Genomic DNA, 11,393 nt, shown 5'->3' on the forward strand with positions numbered 1-11,393 from the left:
GCCCTCAGATTTCATCAAAAATATCTTAAATTGTGTTCCGAAGATGAATGAAGGTCTTACGGGTTTGGAACAACATGAGGGTGGGTAATTAATAATATATTCACATTTTTGGGTGAACTAACCCTTTAAATAGCCCCTTAATGAAATAGCTTCCCCAATACTGTGAATACATTTGAATTATTTATTTACTTATTATATGACATGACATGACATATGATAAAATAAGCTCATTTTAGTGGATGTTATGTAGAATTTAAATTTAATGTCTGTGATTTTTATTTTTGTGCGTGTGTGTGTACTGATGAGTCCCATAGTGTCTCAGTTACGTAGAACTGAAGGCAAATTAATTATGTAGTCATAAATTTAGGTCAAATTTTTGTTGTGAGATTTAATGAGGGATCATACTGAATAGATCAGTATGAATAGATCATAGAGCAGAGAGCTTGCTAAATATTAATTTGTTTTGCCCTCCTGGGGCATGGATCACATTGCAATATAAGCCCAAAACAGATACATACTGTATTTATTTATTTTACTTCACTTATGAATGACTCTTTCCTGGCACACTGATTCATCTCCCAGTTTGATCCTGATGATACAAAGTTGAACACAATACTTCATACGGTGACACACAGCTGACTGTAATCACTCAAAGCACATACATCTCTTATCACAGAAAATGCCATAAGTAATATGCTGTACTTCCAGTGAGGCATCTGAACATTAAATCACAACAAGAAGAGGAGAAAGGTCAAAGGATGCATTTTTTTAAACTGTAAAAAGGTTATGAAAATGTTTTTTTATTTTTATTTTATGTATGTTCTTTGACATCAGGTGTCTGTAGTTTAAATGTAATGTATACATATTTTAACAATGCTGCAGCAACATATGTTGTTGTTTTATGTTGTTGTTAGCACATTCCTTTCCAATGTTTTATAAACAACACTACCACATCTAGTCTGGTACATATGTCATCAAAAATATGTTAGAATGTGTTCAAATCAAAGTGCAATATCAAATATCAAAAATCAAATCTAAAGATTACATAATTAACTGTGGAATGTTTTCAGCATACGTTTTTGAAACATTCATTTAATTTTTTTACGTTTAATTTAAATGTCCAGATTAATATTTGAGGTTATTTTGATACCCAAATAAAAGGTCAACAAAGTTTGCAGTTTGCTAATCAAGGTGTTGTTATTGTAAAAAAAAAAATAAATAATAATAATAAAAGCATTTGAGGTAAAAAAAATATGTCTGATACGTACACAAGTTTTTTTTTATTTATTTTTTTATTACATTTATTGTTTAGGTGTGATATGTAGAATATTATACATCAAGGTTACCTAACTGCAACCAACATTAAATCTGCAACACATTAAAAAATATATATATTTATATATATAATAAAGCCTTTGTACTTGCTGGGTACAGAGTGTGACACTCTGAGTAAATGTATGATAAAACAATACCCCAGGTTCCGAAGTATTAATGATATGCAGTGAACTCGTTATTAAAGTTCCAAAACAGTGCCAGGAGTAACACAGATGGAGTCAATTAAGCAACGAGCACTCATACACGTACACGTTTCATCTTTGGGCTTTTATCTCTTGTATGTTACTTCGTGGCTGTAATTAGCTATACGCTTCTACTTGCAACATTATGTCCAGCGATAATAACAGTTATTTTCACATGTGATTTCAAATAATTTACCACTTACCAGTTGAATCAATTTTGCACGTGCCGTGTCCTTGGGTATTGCGTTTAATAATGAAGACAGTGCATCGTATTAACTGCTTCACACTAATTTGCTTCTCTCGCTTCTGGTGTTTGCAGGGAGCTGATGCCGTCTACTCTGGAGGGACAGATCACGATGGAGAAGACGCCCAGCTACTTCGTGACAAACAGCGCCCCGAAGCGGATCCACTCGATGGCGAGAGACATTAAGCTAATCATAGTCGTCCGCAATCCAGTAACCAGAGCCATTTCGGACTATACTCAGACGCTCTCCAAGAGGCCCGAGATTCCCACTTTCGAAGTGCTGGCCTTCAAGAACCGAACGCTGGGCCTGATCGACGCGTCGTGGAGCGCCCTGCGAATAGGGATCTACGCGCTTCACCTGGAGAGCTGGATGCAGTATTTCCCGCTCTCGCAGATGCACTTTGTCAGCGGAGAGCGGCTTATCGTTGATCCGGCCGGCGAGATGGCAAAGGTGCAGGATTTCCTGGGACTCAAGCGTATTGTTACTGACAAACATTTCTATTTTAATAAAACCAAGGGATTCCCTTGCTTGAAGAAGCCAGAGGACAGCAGTACCCCACGGTGCCTTGGCAAGTCCAAGGGCAGAACTCACCCCAAAATAGACCCCGATGTCATTCGCAGACTGCACAAATTCTACAAGCCCTTTAACATGATGTTCTACCAAATGACAGGGCAAAACTTTCAGTGGGAACTGGAGGAGGACGGCAACTCGCCTGGCTCTCGGGACTAAACCGCTGCTGCTCTCCGCACCACCAGCCTTCTCATAGCAGAACGTCTCTCATCGTTCCCTCAATCTGTGCTTCAACACGCCAATCGATCGTTGCTGTCTTTGCGAAAGTATGTGTACCCATAGCGAGAGTGCTAATCTGCTCTGTCAACCCCCAATACCACTGGTGTTTATGATGGCAAACATGGTTATTGTACATATTATCCCAAACATAAATATATTTATATTTGTCGAGAGAAGAGGATTTTATTCATTTTCTTCAGAAAGAGTTGCTATACGAATCATGTCTTCTATGATGATGCATGCGATGAGTTAAGTGTCCTTACCCACCGTCACCCTGAGGGTTTTCTTTTTAATCTCTTTTTCTCGCACACCAGCAGTGAGTGCAGTACAATTGAGTCTGCTAACAGAGGTTATTTGTGGATTCGGAAGACTAGAAACAACTACAATCGACTGCAGATCTTATTGATACAGTAATCCTCTAAAATGAGAATGTTGCTGCTATTTCTGCCCAATTTTATGCATACAGTTTTGTTTTGTGGCTAATAAAATTTCAGATAGTTGGGTCCTAAAGCTTACACTTCTATATGCTTTTTTTTTTTATTATATCATGCATTTAAAATTATAGTATGCAATATATTATCAGAACGACAGTTGTACTGCATATATTTAACATTTTTCAAATCTTAAAACATTACAGGCATCAAGCTTTTGGACCTTACCTCTTTAACAAATTAGCTTGAAGAAATGCACTACATGCAGTACTTTTTTAAATTCTTCGATTTGATTACATGTTCACTTACACTACTGTTCAAAAGTTTGGGTTTGGTAAGATTTTTGAATGTTTTCGAAACAGAGGCTGCAGTTATTTGTAAAAACAGTAATATCGTGAAATATTATTACAATTTAAAATAACTGTTATATTTGCGTATATTTTAAAATGTAATTTATTCCTGCGATGGCAAAGCTGAATTTTCAGCATCACTACTCCAGTCTTCAGTGTCACATAAACCTTCAGAAATAATTATAATATGCTGATTTGACGCTCAAAAAAAAACAAAAAAAAAAACATTTATTATTATTAAAAATGTTGAAAACTGAGCTGCTTATTATTTTTGTATAAACAATGACACATTTTTTTTCAGGATTCTTTGATCAATAAAACGCATTTATTTGAAATATAAATCTTCTGTGACATTATGAAAGTCTTTACTATTGCTTTTGATCAATTTAATGCATATTGTCGAACAAAATAGTATTAGTATTAAAAAGCATTAATTTATAGGGGGGAAAAAAAGAATCTTACTGACCCCATACTTTTGAATGGTTGTGTATTGTATATGGTAATAAAACAGGCTTTTAGACATCTGCCATGCTATTACCATGATTTTTACTATTAATCTTGTAACCATTCATTACCATGGTATACACAGTACAGTCTCAAGGTTATATAGAGTACATATAACTTCACAGTTTTCATTGTGTGAGTGTGGATTCAAGGAATGTCAGGTCTAAATGATGTGTGATGTAATATGTGAGTGATTTAGCAGTATCTAGTATTTTCTATATAATTTCTGATACTGTGCAACATTGTGTGTCATTAATCACAACCTCAAGAGTGATGCCATCTCTTATGTGACTTGATCACAGCCACTAAAACTGTCATTATCACACTCACGGCTTATTTCAGAAAAATCCAAAGTGTTGCACATATGCTTCTTCCTGGGTTTAACCCTCCACATTTAAAAAAAAAAAGCAGTCACTGGCATAGTTAAACAGCAACATGATAATGAGTGTAGCAGCAATGCTGGCGGAGAGAGCAGCAGGGAGTTACCAAACATCTGCTGTAACAAAGTCCTCTGTCATTATAGACAAATGGGACATTAAAAGAGATGCCTGTGAAAACATCAAGGAAGTGAGATTTTTCAATGTGCAACTTACCTGATTGATACATTTCAGGTTCATGTCAAAGAACCTGAATGCTTTATTTTTTACCAAAAAGCCATGTTGTTTTCATAAACACACTGTTGGCTGACGATATAGTGGATTTTGTTATATACTTGTGCACTTGATTTGGAGAGCCAAATGTTATTCAGTATTAATCTGGCAATATGTAAGTCTTGGCCATTCATAACCCAAAGCAGTGTTTCTCAATTGCCTTCATCTCAGTTGATGTTGTCATACATTTAAATATTATGCAAAGCACTGTTGCATGACCTATTCATGCCTAAATCTACTCCATATAATGCCACTCGATACGTATTTATTTGGCAATTTAAGTCTGTGTTGTGCTATCTGATCATTTAAACCACACGACTCCAAGTCTCAGCTGAAAAGAGCGTTACTTGAATAGCAAGCAGTGATTAAATGAAACAGCCCATTGGATAATTTTAAGAAAACATTAATTACATTTGTGCTATGACATTTAAAGTAAACCCTCAGGATACAGAAACTGAGATAAAGCAAATCTCACTAGCCTCGCATTTAGTATTTATTCTTTTCTGTCGTTAATTGATTACAAACATTCAGGCCAGAATGAACTTAAGTCACTTTTCCGAGTTTACTTATTCCTCAGAATTCTTTGGTAAAAAAGCAGAAATGTGGTTTACACGAATCTGGCTTGTTTGATGAGAAATTAACAGGGTGTCAATGTCCATTCAACATTGCTTTCGCATTCACATGCTTTTCGAATTCCCCCTCCATTCGGTCTGTCTGCCGTGTCTGTGAACTGTTTAACAACTTCGACAATCAATGCAGCCATTAAATCAATAAACACGGTCTTAATACACAACCCTGGCCTGTACCGGCCCTCCCTCCGCACACCTCTCTCGCCGTGCGACGCTTGTTGTATGTTCTCAGTGCTAAGCTGGTGTGTTTTTCGCCCGGGGGGAATGACAGACCTGAGAGATAGTTACACAGAGCAATTGGTTCAATCAGAGCAAGCGCTGTGCTGCCCTTTTATATCCCCGACTGAACACTGAAGCCTGAACCACAATGTCCCAGGTCACCCGTTCTGCTTTGAGCCTCAGCTGTGTAGCAATCCCCCTGGTGCTCTGCTGAAAAGCGCTGTGATTTCAACTTTCTCTCTTCCATGTAACACACCTCCATTCTTCCCTCGACAATGGATCTGTGGAGTAAGACAGGTGGGAGCCGACTGGCTGCTTTTTCTTTCTCTTTCGTCCTTTTTTTTATGATTTGCGCAAACCAAGCAGCACTAATGTCAAATTATGGTTTCCCAAACACTGTTCCCTAACCAGGCATGATGCGCTAAACTGCTAAAAGGTTTCTGCTCGCTTTCTCACAACAAGAGACATTTTGCAGGTGTTATTAGTTCTATTTTTTGTGGTGTCATGCTGAGTAGACCCGCCCATGAAATTTAATTGGTCCAAATTCCTGCTCCTCAAAACCGTACACACGAGTGCTGCTGAAATTAGTCCTGAAACCTGGAAACAAGTTTGCATTTTTAATTTCCAGTTCCATGGGGTTTTAGAGTTTTTATGTTTTTTGTTTTGTTTTTTGGTTAAATGCATGAAATAAGTCATATATTTTAACTTTTTTATAACATAAAATACCCCACCTGCGCTTTTATTAAGCTTTTATGAATCTTGCTTATTAAACGTCATCACGCAGAACAGGTAAACTCAACTACTCACTAGCTCACTTTTACAGCCTCGTTGTGTTTATTACTGTGCCCTTGCAAACTATTATAACTTAAAATTTCAGGGAAAATGTTTTGAGTCTAAAGCATATTGTTGGTGACATTGGAATCATATGACTGTAGTAAAGTTTGTTTATAGTTTGTTTATAGTAGTTTGTTATTTTCCTGCTGAAGAGAGAGAGAGAGAAAAAAAACATCTAAAACCGACCTAGGATGGTTGGCTGTTTTTAAGGCCTGCTCATAATTGGTTTAGTAGGCTGGTTTTTGAGGGGGTTTTGACCACGTCTTTAGCTGGTTATGCTGGGAGACCATCTAGACCAGCTACAACCAGCTAAGACCAGCCAACCAGCATAGGCTGCTATTTATTTTATTTTATTTGATCAGAATGGTTATTTTCGATGATTGTATTTAGCCTTCTGAATTCAAAAATTATATTAATTTGTAATGAACATATCATAATGAACAAAACATGTTAGAATCATAAACCTTTGTTGGTCACAGAGCTTATTTTTTGCAGTAGTCCAAAAGAAATGGAAAAATCCTATTAGGTTTTGTTGAGGGAAGCTGGGTGATCCCGACTTTCAGGCTGGGCTATAAAAATACATAATTCCTGCAGCACTCTTTTAAACATCAAAAAATTATGAATGGGTAATTGTGTCACAACATGCAGCAATTTAGCTTTTTGCTGGAAATTCGCTGGTTAGGACATGGAATAAACCTTTGCTTTAGATTCATAGGGATAATTACTCACCAGAACGAGACTACAATCAACAAACACACTGTGAAGAAAAAAAATGAAGATATGAGTATCTGATGTGAAAATACTCGAGGTTTGAATAAGCTGCGGCAGTTATTAGGTTCTTGCTGATATTTTGGAATGTACAGCTTCATGAATATTCTGTTTTTGCACACTGATCTAGAAAAAAAAACAATCTGCTATGATGTAAATATCAGAAATGTATAATGTACATATGCAGCCAGAATTCTTTTTCAAAAGGAAAATAAAAGTGGAACGAGAGCCACCAAGGTCTCAGCCTCCTGTCTGTCTGTGTGTGTGTGTGTGTGTGTGTGTGTGTGTGTGTGTGTGTGCGCATGCTATGGAGAGTCCCCATAAACCATAAAAACAAACGTGTGTGTGTGTGTGTGTGTGTGTGTGTGTGTGTGTATGTGTGTGTGTGAAAGAGCTGATGTGCTGCTGTTATGTACTGGCAATGCTTTTGCTGACTCAGTGAGCAAAAAGATAGAAACAAGAGCTTTGAAGGCTCAGAAGTGCAGTAAGAAAAGAAACCAGAACCTCTGAGAGTCCGGGGAAAAAATAGGCAAAACTTGAAAGGAATTAAATTTTGATTACGTTACAGTCTTTTATTTCTACGCTCTGACAAGAGACGTTTCTTTAGTGTCCTTTGCGATTATAAAAGAGGGATAATACAAATCCTACCCTCTTCTGACACTGTTATTCCAGAGCTAAACCTGAGGTTTTACATTTAAATCAGTCTCTGATATTGTCAAACGTACAGCAGGAGGGCTTCAGTGCTGGAGTCAAATATCCTCCATGTGAACAAAGGCACTAGGTGAACTTCTCATAGTGTGAATGATTGAGCATACATTTAAATTGCATTCTTTCTCTTAGAAGTGATTTTATTTATTGTTTTATTATACTGTATAGGCCTATGTTTTGTTATATATGTTTATGTTTTTATGTTTTCACATTAGATGTATAGACTTAATATAGAATTTGAAGGTGTTCTTTGCTTAAAAGTCCAATGATATTATGGTCCATAGATAAAGATTAGGATTTTCACTTATTTTAAAGCCCACTAAGTAAAAATCATAATGTATTATTACTGTGGTACAAACTTTAAGGACAATAAAGTTAAATACTTTATAAAAATTTACACGTTAAGAAATAAATGCTGCTTTTGTCTAAAGTCTGCATGGTGTACACATACATGAGATGAAGACTGTACAGAAATGTGCCAATTTCCAGTAAGGGAGCATAGTGAGCATCAATGGTCCCTGGTTTTTTTAGTTCATTGTGGGATTTTTCAGGGAACAAACTTGCCAGTTTCCTGCTGAACTAAGGAGCTGACTGAGACACTTATTATCGTGCTTTACCAGTGGAGACAATGGGAGAATCAGTACCTGTATGGCCGAAGAAGCAGAAAAGGTCTGAAGCCAAAAGACAGAAAGACCAACGAAGACAAAAAACAAGTGTAAACATCAGTACGGCAAACACAATGTGGAGAGATTTGATGACGGAGAAATATTGTGATGCTCAAGTTGCATCTTTTTTTTTGTTGGACAGGTAAAGAAATTAATTATTGCATAGTACAATCTCTAAAACTCACTATCAGCATAATTTAAATAAGCAATGTAAGCAAAATACCACATGGATGGATGGCTTTGCTGCCTCTAACACCATTGTGGAATCAGTACTAAAAGTCATGAAGAACAGCGATGCTAATGCTAGCTAAACAACTACTAAATGAACCTTTAAGGTAAAGGTTACACTTTATTTCGATAGTCCACTTTAGACATTCTACTAACTATAAGTAACTTTGTAACTACATGTCAACTAATTATCATTAATTTGCAACTATATGTCTACTAACTCTCAGAGTAGACTGTTAGGGTAGGTTTAGGGTTAGTAGAATAAGTTGACAAAGAAAGTGTTAGAAGATATTAAGCAGACAGTCTACTAATACTCTACTAACTGCTAGTTGACATGTAGTTGCAAAGTTACTTACTGTTAATAGAATGTCTAAAGGGGACTATCGAAATAAAGTGTTACCAAGGTAAGTGTTCCAAACAAAAATATAAGCAAATAAAATAATTTCACTTTCTTTTATCCTAAACCCAGACATCTTTCCAAAGAGTCTTCATACGGATCAAACTTTAGAAAACCTACAGTCCTAATTTTAGCCTTTGATTTGAACTGTTTCTTCTGCTCAACCCCTCAGGTATGCAGGGCCTGTTTTCAGAGAAATACCACTTTGATACACCCTACCAGAGATCTGTTGCATGAAAGATATGCAAAGCTGTCCTCCAATTGCCTGTCCCTATGGGGGGTTTATGGCGTGTGGTTCTGAGATGGACTGATCTCTGCTAGACTACAGGCGGAGTCATTCACTCCTATCAGAACTACTGCAGTTGGCCTGTTATCACAAGCTGAAAAAATCATTGTTGTGGCAGGTAAAGCATGGACAATCAAGTTGGGTAATTTCCAGTTGGTGGCATTTACATTGCGGCGTAATAACGTGATGAGCGTTAAAATCCTTAGCTGGTTTATCATATAGAAGATCTCTGAAATGTGGTTTCTGAGCAAAAAAAAATGTATAACTATATGTATATTTTTAACATTGTTTATGGCCAAAATGCAAATCTATCATCCATAATAATGCGCCCTCCAGTGAAAAAGTCCATCCCCTGTTGTCCTTTCACATGAAAATTCACAAACACATTAGTTTAGAAGTTTTTTGGACTGTGTTGCTTGTAAACGGAGCTTGATCTGTATTTCTCCCTTGATTAAGATAAGATGACTTTTTCACTGGAGAAAGCAATGTTATGGATTATGGATATGTATTTTAGCCAGGAGTAACATTTTAAATGTAAAAAAAAAACTAAAAACATGCAGATTTTCACTTCATGAGATATTTAATGATGGACCGGAGTTGTGTGAGTTATAATGATATTTGCATCGGCTGTTTGGACTCTCATTCTGACGGCACCCATTCACTGCAGAGGATCCATTGATGAGCAAGTGATTGAATGCTAAATTGAGTACATTTTCAGCAAACTTTCATTTTTGGATGAACTTTTATTAATTTTTTTTCGTTTATTAATTATAAATATATCATACAGTTATGGACAAATCCTTTTGTTAATTTTTGTGCATTGTTTTACTGAACACATCAGTATGGCCGAGAAAAGATAACAGGTTGTAGTTACAGCACAGTCTGTAGGTTTGCTGGGCTACAAAGCCTTGGTTTACCCCTCAGGTTATCAAGACAGTGATGTCTAAAAATGTATCATCCCACTAATCAATACCTCCAAAATGATTCTGGCTGTGGAGGTGTCTAGTTTCTCTATCCATCATTATTGGTAATAGTCTCATTAATAGAGTGTTGATTCATTTTCTGCCGAGTGGATATTAACCTTTTGCCAGTAAACATTCATTATGTTTGTGAGAGGTGTGTTCTATTAGAGTGTGATGCTAGAATACCAAATGACGCTTGAGAGGATATTGCACTACTGCCTCTAGAAACTTACAGAGACGCACAACTTCCCTGTTAAAGACCTTCATTTTGCAGCACAGTTCAGCAATACAGCACAAATTGATTCAGTTGCTTTTGCCCCTGGAACATTTTGTATCAACTTATTTAAAAGTGCACATTCTGCAGAAAAGTGCAATTAAATGTGACAAATTAAGCTACATAGGAATACAGTACTGTGGCTAGAAGCACACAAGGCCCAGACAAATTGAGACAAGCTGTTCATGCACAAGACACAGTTTCAAATCTGGCTTGTGACTTGTCATTCTTATCATCTGTCTACTTTACCATTCAAATAAAAAAGGCATAAAATAAATAAAACACACACTCATGATGGGGTCTTACACATTTTCCAATTCCATGGTTTTTAAAAATCTCCTAAACCTCAGCTGTTTTCTTAATGGGGACCAAAAAATGTCCCCATAAGATCACTAATTTCAGGTTTTAATATCCTTTTGGGGACATTCACACAATGAACAATATATACTTAATCATTATCATTAGGGATGCACCGATACCACTTTTTCCAGTACTCGCCCGATACCGATACTTTTATTTTTGGTACTTGCCGATACCGAGTACCGATACCAATATTTTTATTGCATTTGTACATTTTTAAAATATTGGGTACAGAAACCAAAAGAGTATGTATAATGTTAGTTGGTTAACTTCATTTATCAAATAGATACAGTCACACCAACATGTATTCAGACACCCTCAACATTTCTCACATTATCACAGTTTATTCGCTATAGTTTAGAAAATGGTAATAAAATATTACAAGAACTCAATTCAGTCAGAACAAATTCAGCTTGATAATGTTAGATAACTTTGATAGAAAGGTATGTAATAGATTACAATCAACCAAAAATTAGACAGCTGTTAGTATGACAGTATTTACACAACTATCAATACTTAGCCTTAATGACAGCCTGTAGTCTCCTGGGCATGCTGTCAACCAGCTTCATGCAAACCT

General features: G+C 36.4%; 1 protein-coding gene across 1 annotated transcript in view; it reads left to right on the forward strand.

Moving 5' to 3' along the window:
• The window catches only part of LOC107703335 (heparan sulfate glucosamine 3-O-sulfotransferase 4-like), a 140,337-nt gene extending 137,620 nt beyond the window's left edge, over nucleotides 1–2,717 (forward strand). Inside the window, exon 2 of the mRNA XM_016505925.1 lies at nucleotides 1,837–2,717. Coding sequence (XP_016361411.1) covers nucleotides 1,837–2,491 — 655 coding nt within the window. The 3' untranslated portion in view covers nucleotides 2,492–2,717. The remainder of the gene's footprint in view (nucleotides 1–1,836) is intronic.
• Nucleotides 2,718–11,393: the final 8,676 nt, after the last annotated feature.

Source organism: Sinocyclocheilus anshuiensis, unplaced genomic scaffold (genome assembly GCF_001515605.1).
Source record: "Sinocyclocheilus anshuiensis isolate Anshui unplaced genomic scaffold, SAMN03320099.WGS_v1.1 scaffold58, whole genome shotgun sequence".
NCBI lineage: Eukaryota > Metazoa > Chordata > Actinopteri > Cypriniformes > Cyprinidae > Sinocyclocheilus > Sinocyclocheilus anshuiensis.